Source organism: Lissotriton vulgaris, unplaced genomic scaffold, assembly GCF_964263255.1.
Source record: "Lissotriton vulgaris unplaced genomic scaffold, aLisVul1.2 SCAFFOLD_1763, whole genome shotgun sequence".
Taxonomy (NCBI): Eukaryota; Metazoa; Chordata; class Amphibia; order Caudata; family Salamandridae; genus Lissotriton; species Lissotriton vulgaris.
In genome coordinates this window covers 89,872-110,647 of record NW_028248454.1, presented here as the reverse complement: position 1 = coordinate 110,647, position 20,776 = coordinate 89,872, and the positions used below count along the sequence as shown (strand labels likewise).

General features: G+C 43.0%; 1 protein-coding gene across 1 annotated transcript in view; it reads right to left on the bottom strand.

The window, feature by feature from the left end:
* LOC147664119 (C-type lectin domain family 2 member D-like) overlaps positions 1-20,776 on the bottom strand; it is a 68,048-nt gene that overhangs the window by 15,599 nt on the left and 31,673 nt on the right. The window contains exon 4 of the mRNA XM_086949978.1: positions 9,174-9,277. Within this exon, the coding sequence (XP_086806104.1) occupies positions 9,174-9,277 (104 nt within the window). The remainder of the gene's footprint in view (positions 1-9,173; positions 9,278-20,776) is intronic.

Genomic DNA, 20,776 nt, shown 5'->3' with positions numbered 1-20,776 from the left:
TAGGAGCGCGCACTGAAACCCATCAATCTGCGGCGAAGTCCTATGACAGCCGGACCATATCGATCTATCCAGTACTATATTTTACAGTTGGCCTGGACTCAGAAGTTTTGCACAATTTTTGGAGTTTAAACTTACGAAGGCTGACAACTCAGTGTGGAATATCATAATAGCAAATAGTTTAATTCACAAGTCTTAAAAAGACAGGCAAAAAATATATAAACTACCTAAAGAAGACCTTATTAGAGAAATGGACACAACGAAAGAGGTTACATTAATTAACTTAAATGGTTGTTGTAATTAACCGGTCACAATATTGAGCTGGGGGCTGGGAAAGCAGGAATAAAATTACAAAAACTGTTCACAAAACAGATTAGTTTATACGTAGAACAGGGTCACAGCAGACCTAATAGAAAAGACAAACAGTAAAGTAAATGGACACAACACTGGTTTGCCCATTGCACAGCTAGAGGATATTTACAGGCCTTGTAAAAGAAGGAAGGGAATTAGCATAAGTAGCAAACATTATAGATCTGATCATAGAAAGCCTGATCATTTTAAAATAAGTTTCCTATAAGCACAGCTATTAAATACCTTACCCGTTATAGTAGTTGAAAATCTCTTAAAAGTGATCCCAAACAACTTTTAAGTTATAGCAGGTCAACAAACACTGACAAAACTAACAGGATTTAGTGCTATAAAGCATACACAAATACTTGTGCAGCAGGTCTGTGCATTACATTTACCTCTAAGGACTGTCATTTATTTCCTTCCCAAACTTGCAGTGCTTGGGTAAAAGGACAGTTTTATTTTAAAAAGAGTTTCTACTAACTATGGGGGAGGAGATGTGACCGAGCAGCTAAAGTTCCAGACGTTTGAACCTAAGGAACCCAGTATAAATCCTGCTGTCAGGTAAACATCCTGTGATGCTGGGCTAATGGCTTAATTCAGTGTTGCTTAACGTTTATTCCATGGACCCTGGGAATCTGGAAAGACTTTTCAAGGGGTCATCAACTGCTTAGAAATGTAGATAATATTAACACGGATATAAAAAAGAAGCAACAGGTCAAATGATTTTTTTTTTTAAACCTGTTCTGTAAATGCAAAGGAATTTGAAATGAAGATTGATTGCTTCCCTATCGTTTTGCAGTTCAAATAATCAAAAATGCTTAGCTGGGGTCTCCATCTTTAAAAATGTCTCAGTAGGGTACCCGGATTCCAATAATGATTCAGTGTGGGGGGAGGGGAGTCCCAGAGTTTCTGCAATGATTAATTAGGGTCCACGGAAGTCAAAAGGTTAAGAGCTGAAGGCTTATCATCCTTGCGTCAAAAAATTATTAATAATGAAAGTCTGTTGTCCAGCATTTTTAAGGTTGTGAGATAATGAACCCAATAAGACAAAATCCGATGGGTCACCTTTCTGTGGGGTAATTGTTCAATAGACGCTTCTACTCTAGGACTCCTATCTGGCAACATTAGCTCTTTATCAAGGCACTGTCTTCTATACCACTCTTTCTCAACAGCCCTAAAACTCATCACCTTGCCCCGTGTTAAACTATGGGTGCACTGGGTCATTTTGAGTCATGGTGCACCTTTCAAAGGGTACAGCGGGTACAGCAGGTGCAGACCAGGAGAGTGCCCTCTATTATGATGAATGCGATGCAGTCAGGTCGGGCACAAGTGAAATACAAAGTGGCTGAATACAAGCCGCTCCATGTCACTTTAAGGAGGAGTCTGTAAGTGACTGCACCAACTTGCAGGGGATTTTATGGTGGGGGTGGGGGAAGTGTCCCTGGGACACTTTCACCACTCCAGATGGAAGCCCTGAGGGGGCACACTGACAGTGACCATCCTAAGGGCATATTTACCTTTGTGCTGGAGTAAATAGAGCACAGAGGCAAAGTGATTTCCTAATTTCCTGGTGCCACGCCCCCATTTAAATAGGAGAATACCCACACAAGATAGAGCTGGCGCTACAGGTGTGTCCGTGCTATCCGTATTACAGAAGGGGATGCACAAGCGTCTGTGGTCTGTTCTATAATACCAGAGTGCTCTGGGGGTCCATAAAGCAGGTGCAAATGGCTGATACGCTGTGAGCCACAATGCATGATATGGCCCCTAGAGTGTGTGCTGCACCTTCTAAATCCCACCTGATGAAAACTTCTTCATACTCTTCAAATGACTCTTCTGCATTATGTCTTTTATACTTCTGCTTTTCTTAAATGTTGACAATGATTGGCTTCTGGCTGGTGGAAAGTGTTTGTTCTTTGTAGAGATAGCTAAGCACCTACACTAGTTACGAGGCAATGTTAGAAAATGCACTGCCCTTGGCTCCCGAGAAAGACTTGCAACACAAGAACTTCTCTGCTTCACCACACCACACGTTCTCCCTTTCTACATTTATTCACACCCAATGAACCCTAGCATTCTGAAAGTGGGAACACGGTTGAGATGGCAGCCCTTATCACATTCGTTAGACAGCTGCCTCTCAGACTTAGAACTAAAAGTCTGTTGCGTACAATATGCAAAGTCTGGACTTGGAGACCGCCTCTTTCAACCACTGCCTTTTTTTTATCCGTCTCTCTCTGAGCCATTGGCTTGAGTCTTTGAGAAGCCCAACCAAGTCCAGGGGAGTATCTCTCGCTCTCATCTGATGCTAGTGAGAATGATGTTTCTGATTTTTAAATAATGTGTTCTTAACACCATGAAAATTTTGCACTAATAAAGAAAACACTGCCCTCTCTAGAACAGTTTTTTTTTGCGCTTGGCTGAACTAGGCCCAAACAGACCTGACTCCATCTTGAATCTCAAAAGCAGCCATGCCGGGCTGGTGTTTTCATTTCTACTTACATTGCATGTAGCAAACTGTGCATTTATGAAATACGGTGTTGCCCTACTGTTGAAGAAGAACTCTGTACAAAGTTTTAATTCCTTTGTAAAAAAAAAAATCAGGTTTCTTCCTGCCTGTAACACTGTATAAACTTTTCATTATATGACACCATCAGTGTTTTGAGTGTACCTAGATTTATTCTGTCGTATCCAATGAAATTAGTTCAAAAAAGGGTTAGATAATATTTATTTTGGGGTTGGAATTATGTTAAGTGACAATGCATTATATTCTGTATTTCGATTTGTCAACCTGTGTAACAATTAAATAACTTTATGCTGAAAGTTTGATTTTCACAGTGCACTTTATTTTAAAAAGGCTCCTTTCAGGAGGCGCGCTAAGTCTGGTTTGCCCCTTCTTTAGGATTTAGAATATTTTCACTCTGAGACTTGACTTCATGTCAGACACTGTTGCATTTGATTCAGCTTTATGCTAATCCCATATGCTGATCTATTATGCATTTTGGCCATTATTTCGGCCTTTTGCGTTGTACCGAAGTTATTTAATAAACCTTCATGGTTCCTAACTTTAATGGTCGTCAGCTGTCTTGAGGCATATTCAATTGACTAGGCGGATTTATTTGTTGTCAATCTGTTAACTGTAGGTGCACCTTTCCTCATATCTGGAGGTTAACACCCTCCCCGATGCTGCAAGGGCGCTTCATGTAAGATTATGCGATATGATAGAGTCAGCATTAATGACCGTTTAGGTGTATGCTTCGGTCTCCATTGAAACCCCTGGACATTTGAGAAAGCCCTATTGAATGACCCCCAATATTGTCTCCATATGAAAAATTGGATCCCCAAATTTCTAGCAGAGAATATTTACAGCACTTCAATAGAAATTGTATGGGACGCTCTAAAAGCCGGGATACGGGGCGAGACCATGCTATTCTCACTCAGATCAAACAAGCAGGAGAAGGAGGAGATACGGAGGTTACAGGATAAGCTCACGATAGCAGAAGTAGATCTTGTTAGAGCCACCAGCAATGGTGATCCAACTGGGGATATCTCGCGTAGCTTAGCCCAAGTAGCAGTTGCTAAAGCAGCAATTACTAATATCTTCAAAGACAAAGCAATTCGGAAAGCCACTGCACGAAAAGAACTAGTATATGAAGTAAATGAACAAGTGGGTCATCAACTAGCGGTTCGAATGCGGCAACAAACTAATGTTAACATAATTAGGGAGATTAAAGACCCAGTGGCAGGACAATTAAAAGACCCAGAATTAATCAGGGAAGCTTTTTGTCGGTTTTATACAGAATTATACTTTGAAGATGGCAGTGGGGACATAGCCGAAATGGAAAGGTACCTAAAGAACTGTGAAAGTGGCAGCCTTAAGGAAAACGTACAGCAGGCTCTAGAGGAAACTCCTAGTATGGAGGAGATGCTAACTGCTGTCAAGAATCTCCTGAAAAGGAAGGCAACAGGACTTGACAGTATCCCCTCAGAGTTCTATAGCACATTTATAGATCAAATTAAGCTTATATTGATTGACTTGATTATTCATATCTTCTCTGGGGGTCAACCACCTAGTTCCTGGTCCAGGGCTAAAATTGTGATCTTTGCAAAAAAAGGGAAGCCCCCTGAACTCCTGGGGTCATATCGCCCCATAACTCTTATAAATGCTGATTCCAAAATATACTCAAAAATCTTGGCAAACCGGGTAGCACCAATTATACAAAAAGTAGTTGCCAGTAGCCAACATGGTTTTGTTCCCGGGAGGTCAACAATAAATCCTATCCAGAGGGTTATCACGCTTTTTGATGGAGCAGGAACTGCAGGAGACCCTATGGCCCTAATCCTTCTGGATGCAGAGAAGGCCTTTGATAGGGTCTCCTGGCAGTTTCTCTGGAAAGCAATGGCAAAGATGGGATTTCGAACAGGGTTTATCCAGGCTACACAAAAAATGTACGTTAATCCTAAGGCTGTAGTATCCCTTAATGGAAACTTAACTAAGGAATTCCTTATATCCAGAGGTACTCGCCAGGGATGCCCTTGCTCGCCATTGCTCTTTGCAATATACATAGACTCTTTTATTCGCTACCTGGAAAAAAATGACAACATTGCACCTATCATATCACAGGGACACGCTACCAAAACGTTAGCATATGCTGACGATATTGCTATAGTCACCCCAGATCCTGTAGGTGCAATGCTGAACATCGAGACGGTGAAATTTGGACTTGTCTCTGGCTATGCACTCAATCAGGGGAAGACACAAATTGTTTTAAATCAAAAAACTGTGATGGACGACCCTAGAGTAGTAAAGGGAGCAACTTACCTGGGGGTTACCATCTCCTCAAACCTGGAGGAAGTTGTGGATATTAATGTCAAGCCAATGCTGAACTCAATGCATAAGGATTTACGACGCCTAGATTACCTTCATCTGTCCATAATTGGGAGAGCAAACGCAATCAAAATGGTATTTTTTCCAAAAATATTATACTTATTTAGGGCAATTTGTTTGGAATTCTCTAACCAGTGGCTCACCTCAATTGAACGTATATTCTCAAGATTTATATGGGCATATGCACAACCCGGGCGAGCATATAAATATCTCACCCTTCCTAAAGATAGAGGCGGACTAGCCCTTGCTAATCTGAGAAGATATTATTGGTCATGTGTATTACTTTATAGTAAGGAACTACTACAAGAGGGGGATAACACAGAAGATCATACAGTATCGATCTTCCAGCTTCTAGTTGGAAATTCTTGTAATGGTTATCTATGGAGGCATATTCATGACAGTTAGCACAAAAAGGTCAAATTTAAGACTCTCTATAGCTGTTTTAAAGTATGGAAGGCCGTAAGAGAAGCATTTGGAATAGGACAAATCTCTCACTACACACCGATATGGAACAATCCAATTCTTCCACCAATGGTCTTCAAGGACAATTGTGTTAGCAAATGGCATAGAATAGGAATTACACAATTAGGGGACATGTTTACAACACAGGGGATTCAATCTTTTGAAGCTTTGAAGAAAGAATACAGCTTAGACTGGCGGGATTTCTTTAAATACCTCCAAATTAGGGATTTTTTAACTCGTAAACCTGGAGTCAGGACATTGGGGGAAGAATCTACTCTAGTAGAGATGATCATACACTCTAAAAATCATACTATAGGTGGAGTTTATGTGCTGCTGTTGACCATATTCCCGGACGACCTAGAGAAAACATCATTGAAGTGGCAAAGCAAACTTGAGATTTCAAACAAAGGCTTTCTACACACCTATCAGCTAGCTCAAACTATTCTGATCTCCACCAAACTTCAGGCACAATTCTACAAAACCTGCTTTTTTCTTTATTATACACCTGACAAGATTGCAAAATGGGGAACCGGCAAAGGGACCTGTTGCCCGAGATGCAACTTACCTAAAGCCGATTCCATACATATCTTTGCTTCTTGCCCTGGGTTAATTTCTTTAAAGCAAGACATAGAGAGGTTCTTATCATCCGTTCTTCATAGAGAGGTGACTTTGTCAAAAGAGGGAATGGTACTTGGGGCAGACGAACAGATAAAATTGAAAGTGGACAAGAGTTCATATTTGTAGCAATGGCTGTCCTTCGGTTATGCCATAGCTTCCGCTTGGCTCGACCCGTTAGCGCCCTCTTTCCAGCAGTGGCTAGCTAGGCTATTGGCGGTACATAATAATGAGACAGCCATAAATCAACGAAAAGGTAATCAGCGGCGCAAAAGGGGTATGAAAATCTGGACCCCTCTTACACAATGGCGGGATTCACAAACATAATCTAATGTACCTACAAGGCTGTAATGTATATAGGACTTTGTTTTTAAGTTTGGTTTTTGTAACGATGGGTTAAACAAAAAGGAAAAAACAATGTAATGCGCATGATGTTAATGTGCGTATGCTTACTGTCCGTCATATGGGGGATTGGGGGTGGGGGGAATAAATGTAAAACCATGAAAAAAAACATTTTAAAAAAAGGAACCACTGCTTGCTATTTTACTGATCCCTGTGAACTCCTCATTGCTCCTACTCCCCTTCCTATTTTCCCTTGTGTATTCCTTGTGCCCGCCAATATTGCTCCACCCCCCTCCGTCATCAGTCCTCCATGTTGCATGGGACAAGTCCCACCCCACAAACATATAAAGAACGATTAATCCCCATGTAAAGCCCACCAAACCATATGTCCATATATATTTTGTGAGGGCCACACATTCATAGGTTATTAGATACACTAGCCCCTCTTGTTATGGTCAGGGACCCTCTGATGAAACGTGTCAAGGTCAGAACAGAAATATTGAAAGTTGTTTCCTGCTTCCATTTTGGTGCAAAGTCTTGGCTCATGGACTTTAAGGGTTAGTTGCTCTAGGGCAGGGGGCTTCAAATGAGGTGGGGGGGATGGGCTTTAGCCAAAAGAAGCATTAAGCTGATAAGAGCTTTGGTTTAAGCAACAACAAAAAATAAGCTGCAGTAAGCCGCTTTGTAACGGGCCATCACTAACATTTTGTCATTCATATTCTGGCTGGGAGAAGGTGTCAAAAGGGAATGGACTCCAAATATTCTTCAAAACCCCCACCCCCATTTCGAATAATAACACTAAGGATACGTTTACACAGTAAGGCCTACCTGGCCAGAACAGCATGTGTGTCAATCATGTTTTCGATTGCATTTATAAACCGGTAACAGAGCTTACCTGCAGTGTTTAAATAAGTCTAGACATATTTACACGTTGCTAGTTTAACTGAATAATTGTGAAACATTTTGATAAGGGACCCGATGATTTTTATTTTGCAATGGGCGGGGGGGAAGAGGGGTGTTGCAGCATTAAAAAGTTTGAAGCAATGCTCTAGGGTGTAACCATTAACAATTTTACAGGACAGGAATGTCGCTCATATTTCTTTCAAAAAATAAAATTGTTATACCATCCGTATTGATGGATTGCTGTCATCCAGTCCACTATAACTGACCATTTAAAATCAATTGGACAGATGAAAAAGTTTTGATACACACTGACTGGCCGATTGAGGACTCTACCATAACCCGCATTGGTAGGCCATAAATATCTATACATTCTGGCTATTATTAGAAACCTATAGTTGGGAACCTAGGACAGCAATCATATAATGACATTACTATAGCAGTCTCCCAGCTGGGTGAGGGGACATTACACAGGAGCATCAAGAACACTCACATGGAGACTGGAGCACCAGCTAAATCCTGACCAGACACCAAAGGACTCTGTGAGACAAATATTGCCTGGAGGGAACAAGTTCAGGGGGCAGGTGGGGTTGACACGCAGGAAGCTGAAATTTGCCCATGAACAGTGTGCAACGATGAGCTCAGACCTGCTACTTTGTCATTGGAACTGGAGTTGTACCACAGGTCAACCATCACAGAAAGACAATAGTTACTGCGATGACAGAGGAGCTACGTGAAGGTCTAGACCCCTGTCTGTCAAGATTACCACTCCTGGCCATCACCAGCCGAAGTCGACCTCAATCTAGGACAGCTAAATGCTTCTAGGACTTCTGTCTCATCTCCAGTGAGAATAGGTAAGAATGCACCTCGAATTACAAAGACTTTGTAGGGGGAATCTGCTCTGATTAGAGCGCTAATGGAGCGGAGATATTTGACTTTTAATAACCACTATGGGACTTCGAAAATTCCTAATCTTTCACAGGGTCTAACTCGATTAACATGGAGAGTGTTAGAATACAGAACTTATAAACAGTGTGGTATTGTTTAGTGTGTACTGTATTGTGCCTTGTGCGTGTGCATAAATACTACTTTTTTATAAAAGTAAATATTTGGTTGGACATTCTGTTTTTGAGGTTGCTAAACGTATGTTAAGTTGTGAGCCTGTGTTCACCCCAAACCTACCTCCTCCCCAAGATGCCTTGAACCGCTCAAGTCACACTAACACTGAAAGTGTTGAAGTTGTACTTGGGCAGTTGCTCAGGACCCATTGTGGGTCGGACCCATGACATTGTGTGTAATAGGCATCAACCACCACAGTTGGGCCCATAGATCTCCTGCTTGCCCCGTAGCCCTCTGAAAGGAGTTCTGCCAACAACACACCTTTTATATGGTTTGGCCACAAGCTCATGGGTCACCGATGACCTCTGCCTTCTCCTGTGTCTTTATTAATTACAGCAGCCCTAGTCTCTTAATTCAAGATGGCTACTGGTCTCTTTATTGAAGGCGGTCCTCCTGCGACTGGTGACTCGGCCATTGGAAAGCTTCATTCTGTGACCAGTTCATCATATAGCATTAGTGAAAAACATGTCAGAGTGAGATAAAGAAAAGACTGAGGACTTGCCAGTTGCTGAATTCTGTGCCATTGACCCATTTCCATGGTTGATCAGTTTCCCTCTGCAGACCAATCCAGTGATCACGCTTCCCTTTGTAACGCATCGTGAAATCCTGTAAACACAACAAAATAAAGGGACATTCAGAAACGATGATTAGGGTTGAGTACAATAGTTCATGGAACTGCAGAGTGCAGATTAATAGACATTTCCAAGATAGATGTAGATGGTATAATCTTGTGGTGGTTCAGATATATTTATATTTATTTATTTATTAATCTTATAGAGCGCGACAGCTACCCGTAAGGGTTTCCCGGCGCTAATTGACAGAAACAACATGATTGATCCTGAAGGAAAAAGGATTATTGGGCAAACAGCCAGGTTTTTAGGGCTTTTCGAAAACGGAGATGGCACTGCTCCTTTCGTAAGTCCACGGGAAGAGAGTTCCACAGTTTGGGTCCCAGTACAGCAAAGGAACGGCCTCCCACTCTGGAAAGCCTGAACCTAGGAACGCAGAACAGATGTTGGGAAGAAGAGCGAAGTGAGCGTGTAGGTAAATAAGGCTTGACGAGTGCTCGAAGATAAATGGGAGCAACATCAATTTTAATCTTATGCATAAAGCATAGTGCCTTAAATTTTACTCGATTTTCAATGTTAAGCCAATGAAGTTGCTTAATGCGTTTCGTGATTGGATCATATTTCCGGCATCCACACAGGAGCCGGGCAGCAGCATTCTGAACCAATTGGAGACGACGCAGGATCGCCTTGGTAACCCCCAGGTAGAGCACATTACTGTAATCCAGTCTAGAGGTCACCAGGGCCGTCACAACAGATCTTTGGGTGTCAGATGGCAAAATCCAAAAGATCTTTCTCAGCCATCTAAGAATAGTAAAGCAGGTGGCTGAGACTTTATTGACCTGGTCTTTCATCGACAGATCCCTGTCAATGAGAACCCCGAGGTTCCTAGCACGTTCAGATGGAGTGGGTAGAACGCCCATGGTTGACGGCCAGTGTCTCGGACTCCAAAGGTCAGGCTTGTTGCCGAAGACGAGCACCTCCGTCTTATCGCTGTTAAGTTTTAGAAAATTACGGCTCATCCAGCGAGAAATGTCACTAAGACCAGATTGCAGAGAGGAAGGTGAAGAAAGGGTCTGCTTGAGATAGGGAAAACACAATCTGAGAATCATCAGCATAAGTGAAAAGATTGAGGCCAGAAAGCTGTGCAACATGAGCTAACGGAACAACATAAAGATTGAAGAGGAGAGGGCTAAGGATAGAACCCTGGGGAACACCATGAGGGGAATTGTAGATGTTTGAAGTGGAAGTATTAGAAAAAATTTGGAAGGTCCTGTCAGAAAGAAAGGACGAAAACCAGAGTAAGGCTTTGTCACAAATGCCAAAGGAGGCAAGGCTATCGAGAAGGATACTGTGGGAGACAGTATCGAAGGCTGCACTGAGATCAAGCAAAATCAGTGCAGCCGTTTGACCTTGATCTAATAATTGGCGAATGTTCTCAGTAACACCTAATAGGGTGGTTTCTGTGGAGAAGCCTTGGCGAAAGCCAGATTGAGATGAGTGAAGAAGATTATTGGAAGTGACAAAGCGTGAGAGATGTAGATGAACGTGTCTTTCCAAAATTTTTGAGAAGGCTGGCAGCAATGAGATAGGCCGGAAATTAGCAGCAACATTAGGATCTGCAGTGGGTTTCTTAAGGAGTGGGGTAACCATTGCATGCTTCCAGCAATGGGGGACCGTGGCTGAAGCAAGAGAAGCGTTAAGTAAGGAACAGATCACTTCAAGTTGGGAAGATTCAAGCTGGCGTAGAACCGAAATAGGTACAGGATCCATGGGTGAGCCAGATTTGATGTTGTTTAGAATTTCTAAGAGAGTGGCAGGTACAAGGTCAGGCCAAGTCTGCAAAGAAGCCAGGGGAGGGCAAGTGGTAGTAGGGGGTGACCAAGGGCAGGCAGTAGATTCCTCAAGAGATTTAATATCTCTATAGATTGTGTCGATTTTAGATGTAAAATACTGGGCAAGTTCTTCACATTTCTTACTCGAGAGAGGAGGGGGTATAGCAATTGTCTGTGAGCCAGCAAGGTCTAATATATATAATATATTAATACCATGCTGGGGTAAACTGGCCCTTCACATCACTGGGTTGCCCCAATATGGACTGTATAGCAAAAAGTATCCTATGTATTTATAGGGTAGAGAGCCAGAAATCCCTTGCAAAGGGTATACATCTTTACACTAACTAGTAAACATGATTACTATGTTGTCTGTTAGACCCTCACACAGTATATATGTATATCATGCTCCATCATTGGGTCTTATCCAGGTCCTTAAAAACGGGATGGGCTCAAAAATATATTCCAGGGAGTACTTTGGATATTCTCCCGTTGGGAGGGGTGTGTATATGGTAATAATGATCCTACCTACCCCTATTTAAAAGTCTACATGTTTCAGTCCTAAAGTGCAATGGCCATAGGGTTCCGGGCTGTCATCAGGACTAGATCACCCATCAGGGAGGAGACGGGACCCATGTAGGTGCAACAGGAGACCTGACACCTTTGAAGAATGTGTGACTACAGGGGCATGTCCCCCACACCTTTCTAGTAGTGTAGCATATATGTTACAAAAATACAGAAATCCATGGCAAGAACCATTGGATAAAGGAACTCTGATCCATTGCTAAAATGTCGCCAATCGCCTTCCCAGATACAGCACATGAATCGACCCTTTCCACACTTTTGTTTGACCCACTTTAAGAAACTAGAAGCCTCTTGGATCGTGGCAGGGTTCATATGTAAAGTCAGATGGATCCTCCTCTGTACTGCAGCTCTGTGGTTTTCTCTAGGGGTGGTCCATGCTCTGACTGCCTCGTGCCTCCTTATTCTGGAGTCCTGACCATTCCGCTTTCCTCTGGCTCTCCTTCACTTTGACTGGTGTGACTTCTGCAGTCTGCATTGGCTTCTCCCTCACTGTTCTGTTCAAGTCGGTTTTCCTTGCTGTCTCTGGTTTCCAGGTGGACATCTTCTGTCTTTATACTCTCTCTTGTGTCACCTTCTTACTTGCCTCTACCATTCATGGTGGAAGCGCACGAATGCTGCAACATAGCTCCTCATCTAGTTTCTTCCACTCTGGAATTGTTTTAGGGGAAACCGTGATAAAAAAGAAAAGCCAACAGTTCCATGCTATTTTCCTTTACTGCATTTAGTTTCAAAACTATAAGATTGTAGTGAAAGGAACTACTAAATTGAACACAGAAATGTGTACCTTTGTTCTAAGCCACCCATGAGAAGGGTGAAAGGTCTTCATATAGAACTAAGCGAACACAAGGAGATGATGGATGGAGCGCTGAAACTTTTCAGACACTCACCCTCAGTCACAGTTCAGGGTTGAATCCATCATCATTCTTTAGCTCACTTCGCCACCTCAGTTCAGACCCAGCTACATGCAAATCAATCTTGACCTGTGCCTCATGAGAACAGTCCAGCCCAGCCCGAACTGCCAAGCTAGGTCTTCCCTTAACCGGAAAGAAGCATCCTGGGACCGGTTTCGGGGTAACGCTCCTCACCAGCAAGCCAAAGCCCAGAGGTGGGTTCCGTGCTCTCCATGCCGCTGGAGTCAAGCTATCTTGGCTGATGAGAGGCGAACCCCTGAAACCAGTCCTAGGATGCTATATGTAACACACACACACATATATATATATATATATATATATATATATACACACATATACACTAATATAATAAAGAGAGAGCCCAAACCTTTGAGGTGGGTAATCTCAGGAACCACAGCACCAATCACAACACCCAATACAGATTTGGAAAGGGCAGTTGCAGCAGAAGGACATAGGCTATGCAGACGCCCACCATATACATTTACCAGGTAAAAGAACCGTGCCAACAAAGTAGTCCCTTGTGGGCGTGTCTGCATTGTGCTGTGGGCATGTGATGGGGGCGTGACAAACGCTGGGGGCGTGTGGTACGTTCCGCCCTTCATGCCATGTCTCATGGTGTGCCCTTAGCGTGTGCTGGGGGCGTGGGCGTGGGCGTGTGCGGGGCGCGGGATTACGGGAAAAAAAGCCAGCGTTGTGCCCAATATTTCATTGGTTTTTCTTCCCAGGTTCTGTACATTCCAGCTCCGGGTGTGCTTGCCCCGCACTCCCAGTGACGTGCACCTACTTTACTGTATGGAGGTCAGGCATGGCGCTATTCCCAAGGGCCGGAAGGAGCGCAAACAGGGGCCATTGTGCAGGAAATGTATTCTCGCCTTAACTTCCGGTGACGCCTGAAGCGCACACTGGAGATTTTCCACTTCTGTTGCGCACAAGTCTCGCGCCACGCACATCCGGACACAAGGCCCGGAAATAGCAAGAAAGGGACTATCCTTGACCCGGGAATATGTGATGATATTCCACAAACCAACATCCCTCATACCATCACTCCGCAATTTTTATAACGCAGGACTATTACTCAGCAAAGACATAATTTCTAAAACTTTTACAACGCATACGACTTGATCACGCATGCCATTATAACGCAAATGCATGTGTGGTCAAGTCATATACATTGTAAAAGTACATTATTAAAACATCAAATATATGTTTGTACATATGCGTATTATATATATATATATATATATATATATATATATATATATATATATATGCATTTTTTAAATTTAATTAAAACATTTATTCTTTTAAATTGCATTCTTTATATTATTTTAATTTATTATTTTATTTTATTACCCCTTTACACCCTAAAAACGAATCCCACCCTGCTCCCTTTAAATACCCCTGCACCCCATAATCATAACCCACCCTTACTCCTTAAAATACCCCAACACCCCTAAACACTAACCCATCTTAACCCTATAAATATACCCTGTACCCCAAAACCCAAACCTATCCCTAAACCCTAAAAATACCCCTGTACCCTAAAACCCAAACCTACCCCTGAACCCTAAAAATACCCCTGTACCCCAAAACCCAAACTTAGCCCTGAAGCCTAAAAATACTCATTTACCCCAAACCTACCCCTGAACCCTAAAATACCCCTGTACCCCAAAACCCAAACATAGCCCTGAACCCTTAAAATACCCCTGTACCCAAAACCCAAACCTACCCATGAACCCTAAAAATACCCCTGTACCCCAAAACCCAAACCTAGGCCTGAACCCTAAAAATAACCCTGTACCCCAAAACCCAAGCCTACCCCTGAACCCTAAAATACCCCTGTACCCCAAAACCCAAACCTAGCCCTGAACCCTAAAAATACCCCCTGTACCTCGAAACCCAAACCTAGCCCTGAACCCTTAAAATGCCCCTGTACCCCAAACCTACCCCTGATCCCTAAAAATACCCCAAACCTAGCCCTGAACCCTAAAAATACCCCATTACCCCAAAACCCATACCTATCCCTAAACCCTAAAACTACCCCTGTACCCCATAACCCAAAACTATATCTGCACCCTTAAAATACCCAAACACCCCAAAACATATACCTCAGTACCCCAAAACATATACCCCTATACCCATACTTACCTTATCCAAACATTTAAAAAAACATGCTTTTAACATTCATGCATTTACAACAAATTTCGTTGTAAATGTATGCGTGGTAAAAGCATATAAAATGTAATGCCATGCGTTATAATGGCATTGCGGAGTCATGGTACTTTCGTAATGAAAGTATGCGGAGTGATGGTATACGGAAAAAAAGTTGCGGAATAATGGGTGTTTACCCTCCCCCGATAAGTACATTGGTGGCACGGCGGCCCACATCTCCAGCAACATACTCATATTTTTTCACCACCCATTTGAAAAATGCACAGGTCTCTCTCATTGATGGCCAGCACCGACATACACTTTTAGACACACCTCCCGCCACAAGTTCTAGAATTGCGAACTTTAGAGCTGGGGAGTTACGTTTGAATCTCGACATCAGCTCAACATCCTGTGATTCCAGGCAAATCGCTTTGTCTCCCCGTGCCTACCACAAATGAATGTGTTCTTCTGTAATGTAAATTGTGCTCATGCCATGTTGTCGAGTTCGCGCTATATAATATTGCAAGGAAAAATAAAGTAGGGAAACTCGAGTTCACACACTACTGAACGCGCACTCTTAAGTGGGCGTGTCTGCATTGTGCTGTGGGCATGTGATGGGGGCGTGACAAACGCTGGGGGCGTGTGGTACGTTCCGCCCTTCATGCCATGTCTCATATGGTGTGCCCTTAGCGTGTGCTGGGGGCGTGGACGTGGGCGTGTGAGGGGCGCGGGATTACGGGAAAAAAAGCCAGCGTTGTGCCCAATATTTCATTGGTTTTTCTTCCCAGGTTCTGTACATTCCAGCTCCGGGTGTGCTTGCCCCGCACTCCCAGTGACGTGCACCTACTTTACTGTATGGAGGTCAGGCATGGCGCTATTCCCAAGGGCCGGAAGGAGCGCAAACAGGGGCCATTGTGCAGGAAATGTATTCTCGCCTTAACTTCCGGTGACGCCTGAAGCGCACACTGGAGATTTTCCACTTCTGTTGCGCACAAGTCTCGCGCCACGCACATCCGGACACAAGGCCCGGAAATAGCAAGAAAGGGACTATCCTTGACCCGGGAATATGTGATGATATTCCACAAACCAACATCCCTCATACCATCACTCCGCAATTTTTATAACGCAGGACTATTACTCAGCAAAGACATAATTTCTAAAACTTTTACAACGCATACGACTTGATCACGCATGCCATTATAACGCAAATGCATGTGTGGTCAAGTCATATACATTGTAAAAGTACATTATTAAAACATCAAATATATGTTTGTACATATGCGTATTTATATATATATATATATATATATATATATATATATATATATATATATATATATATATATATATATATATATATATATATATATATATATATATATATATGCATTTTTTCAATTTAATTAAAACATTTATTCTTTTAAATTGCATTCTTTATATTATTTTAATTTATTATTTTATTTTATTACCCCTTTACACCCTAAAAACGAATCCCACCCTGCTCCCTTTAAATACCCCTGCACCCCATAATCATAACCCACCCTTACTCCTTAAAATACCCCAACACCCCTAAACACTAACCCATCTTAACCCTATAAATATACCCTGTACCCCAAAACCCAAACCTATCCCTAAACCCTAAAAATACCCCTGTACCCTAAAACCCAAACCTACCCCTGAACCCTAAAAATACCCCTGTACCCCAAAACCCAAACTTAGCCCTGAAGCCTAAAAATACTCCTTTACCCCAAACCTACCCCTGAACCCTAAAATACCCCTGTACCCCAAAACCCAAACATAGCCCTGAACCCTTAAAATACCCCTGTACCCAAAACCCAAACCTACCCCTGAACCCTAAAAATACCCCTGTACCCCAAAACCCAAACCTAGGCCTGAACCCTAAAAATAACCCTGTACCCCAAAACCCAAGCCTACCCCTGAACCCTAAAATACCCCTGTACCCCAAAACCCAAACCTAGCCCTGAACCCTAAAAATACCCCCTGTACCTCGAAACCCAAACCTAGCCCTGAACCCTTAAAATGCCCCTGTACCCCAAACCTACCCCTGATCCCTAAAAAATACCCCAAACCTAGCCCTGAACCCTAAAAATACCCCATTACCCCAAAACCCATACCTATCCCTAAACCCTAAAACTACCCCTGTACCCCATAACCCAAAACTATATCTGCACCCTTAAAATACCCAAACACCCCAAAACATATACCTCAGTACCCCAAAACATATACCCCTATACCCATACTTACCTTATCCAAACATTTAAAAAAACATGCTTTTAACATTCATGCATTTACAACAAATTTCGTTGTAAATGTATGCGTGGTAAAAGCATATAAAATGTAATGCCATGCGTTATAATGGCATTGCGGAGTCATGGTACTTTCGTAATGAAAGTATGCGGAGTGATGGTATACGGAAAAAAAGTTGCGGAATAATGGGTGTTTACCCTCCCCCGATAAGTACATTGGTGGCACGGCGGCCCACATCTCCAGCAACATACTCATATTTTTTCACCACCCATTTGAAAAATGCACAGGTCTCTCTCATTGATGGCCAGCACCGACATACACTTTTAGACACACCTCCCGCCACAAGTTCTAGAATTGCGAACTTTAGAGCTGGGGAGTTACGTTTGAATCTCGACATCAGCTCAACATCCTGTGATTCCAGGCAAATCGCTTTGTCTCCCCGTGCCTACCACAAATGAATGTGTTCTTCTGTAATGTAAATTGTGCTCATGCCATGTTGTCGAGTTCGCGCTATATAATATTGCAAGGAAAAATAAAGTAGGGAAACTCGAGTTCACACACTACTGAACGCGCACTCTTAAGTGCATCAGCAGTGCACTGTGAATCGGAGCGTTTCACAGGCCTGTCACAGATAAGAAATGCTATCAAAACGAAATCCTACAAAACAATATACTACTGGCCGGCAGCAATTCATACCCGGACAATGTCGGGACGGGCTGCTAGTATATATTGAACCATCTTTCTTCCAAATAATAGTTGATCTTCTTAATGGTCCACTTGATTGCCAATATATTCTTTCCAATTACTGCATACCTTTCCTCTCCAGGAAACAGGAATCTGCTGATGAACACGACTGGTCCATCTTCCCGATTCTCATTGAGCTGAGAGAGTAGAGCACCAATATCTAAGTTAGAGGCGTAATTTTGCAGGATGAAGGGCCAATCAAATTTCAGTGATTGTAATATTGGTTTACAAGCATTACGTCTTAGTATTTTAATTCCTATATTACTGCCACATCATTGCGGTCCTTTAACTCCTAATCTGAAGAACTCTGCTGTAACAAATTAGTCAGTCTGTGATAAATTTCTTTTAATAGCGCAATGTTCCCAAAACGTCTGGTTCCGCTTTCTTGGCTTTTAAAGCCAAAAAAGCGGAGATAAACCCCCTTGATAATATGCCCCTAGATGTTTTGGTGTTCAGACCAAGACTTACTAAAAATAATATTACGCAGGGGCTGTAAAATGGGGGAACAAAAGATGGTTTTATCGGGTTCTGTATGCATTCTTTGAGACACTAACTCCGTTCTATCATGTGATTCTGAAAATAGATGAGAATGGATAGAACTCTCATCAATTCCAACCTTTCTTCCGTAAACTAACTACCTATTACTCATTTGTTTAAAGCAAAGACAGGCTTATCCATTAGGTGGTCAGCTAGTACCGTTTGAAGAACCGGACCTTTCCCTTTTTTCAGATGATTTACATGGAAGATTTGTTTTTCCTTTCCCTCAGACACCTGGATCCGATAGGTAGCTTCTTTAATCGTCTCTAAAGTAGGTTATGGCACATGACAGATAGACACGTTTTTGGCCATTACCAGGAAAGCACAGTAGCAACCAGTCTTCCTCCTGGCATACTCTGAAGTGAGCGTCCCTGTCATATATCATTTATCTTTCTTGTGCTCTGGCCAAATTCTCGCTCATTAACTGCTTCAACTTCCCAATCCAAGAACTTAAGAGTATATCATATCCTAAACGGGGGTTTCTTCTGTCTGAGTCTCTTCCTAGCATTCTCTAGTCATTTCCAGCACAGTCTTTGGTTTATTATTATTATTATATCTGATTTTGTAGAGCGTTCAGCTACCCGTAGGTTTCCCGGCGCTAAGAAAATAGAAGTAAGAGAGGACAACGGAAGTTAAGGAATCGGTTATAAGGAAAACAGCCAGGTTTTCACACCTTTGCGGAATTTGATATAAGATGTTTCAGACCGCAGAGGGATGGGAAGAGAGTTCCAGAGCGCAGGTGCCAGGTGGGAGAACGAGCGTCCGCCGACTCTGGCACGCTTGAAACGGGGTACAGAGAATCTGCAGTGAGTGGAAGACCTAAGGGTGTGGTTTCTTCACGAACTAGAGATTAAAGGGTGAATAGCAAGGGCTTGCCTGAACCCAACACCAAGCATCAGAAGATAAAAAGGATTCAAATCAAAAGCGTATCCAAATGTCGGTCTTCATAGCCCAACATTATTTCATTAAGGGGAGCTTCAACGTACCATTATAGTAATCTAGGAGGCAGTCTGTCTGGGGAAGAAAGGCAGAGGTTCTCAATTGCTCGCTAAACCATCTCTATACACACACTTCTGAGGATTAAGATCCTGCTTCAGTGAGAGATGTGTAACCTTCAAGCCACTCACAGTGACTGTACATGCCCTGTGAGCGACTGAAGCTTGCACTTCCACTGCTGCAGTGCTGCTCTGTTCTGCAGGGAAGAGAAGCTTGCACTGCAGTCGTCGTTCAGTGGGAGAGGAAAGCTGGTTTTGCTGCTGCCATACTGTTTCTATTCTATGAAGAATGCGCCCTTCCACTGCAGTTTCCTCGTCTGCTGAAGAGGAAGCTTGCAGAGTTACTCCTCACGCTGTACCAGTGCAGAGGAGAGGGATGCTTACACTGCTGCAGCTGTTATTTGAAGAAGTAACAATTTCCCTGCCAGCGCCTGTGGTGCCGGGTATGAGGGTGAGATGTGTGCACCGTGTATGTCCAGTTGTGCATATTCTGTCAGGAGAGGAAGCTTGCACTGTTGCTCCCCACGCTGTACCGAGGGAGGGAGGGAGAGGGAGAGATGCTCACACTGCTGCAGCTGTCATTTAAAGAAGTAGCAATTTCCCTTTTATCGCCTACAGTGCCGGGTATGAGGGAGAGATGTGTGCACCATATATGCTCCAGTTGTGCATATTCTGTGAGGAAAGGAAACTTGCACTGTTGCTACCTGTTCTGGGCGTGAAAACCATGGGGCTTTAATTATGAGCCCCTGCGTCATTTATGCGTCACAGGTGCGTCACTTTTTGTGATGCACCAGTGGCGTAAAAGAAATTCCCATATTTACGAACTGACGCATCTAGGTAGATGTGTCACTTCGTAAACCCCTGTGCTACCTTATACCTGCACCAGGTATAATGTATGCAAGGTGGGTGTTCCCCCGCAAGAAAGGGTCGTAGGAGTGGCGCAGTGAAATCTATGAGATTTTGCTGCGCCACTTCTAGGACGCCAATGCATCAAAACCTTACACCTGCCTCATGGCAGGCGTAAGGGTGACGTAGGCTCTTTCACATGGGGCTTGCCCCACGTGAGAGGAACATTGCTGGAGTTGCGTCAGGCTTCCGACACAACGCCAGCAATGTGCCACTTTTTTCGCCGACAGATACCTCAGTTATACTGACGTATCTATCATTCCTTGCCACATGATGCGTCATACTGTAAATATGACGCATCATTGGTGTCGCATGGAGGGCGCACTGAGAAGTGGCGCATTGCTGCTTTCACGCAGTGATGCGCCACTTCTCGTAAATTAGGCTCCGTGTGCGCTGCTCAGTCATATTCTTGATTTAATCTTAGTGTCCTTTTTTCTGCACTACTGAAGATTGCGGTAAAATATTACACTAAAAAAAAAATCCAAATAATTGACATTGCCAGTGTTTGTTTTAATGCTACAAAAAGCCAAGATGATTGACATTGTAGGTGCTTGCTTTAATGCAGGACATAATATGCAAGCCATGCTTACTTCCGGTTTTGCCTGTGAAA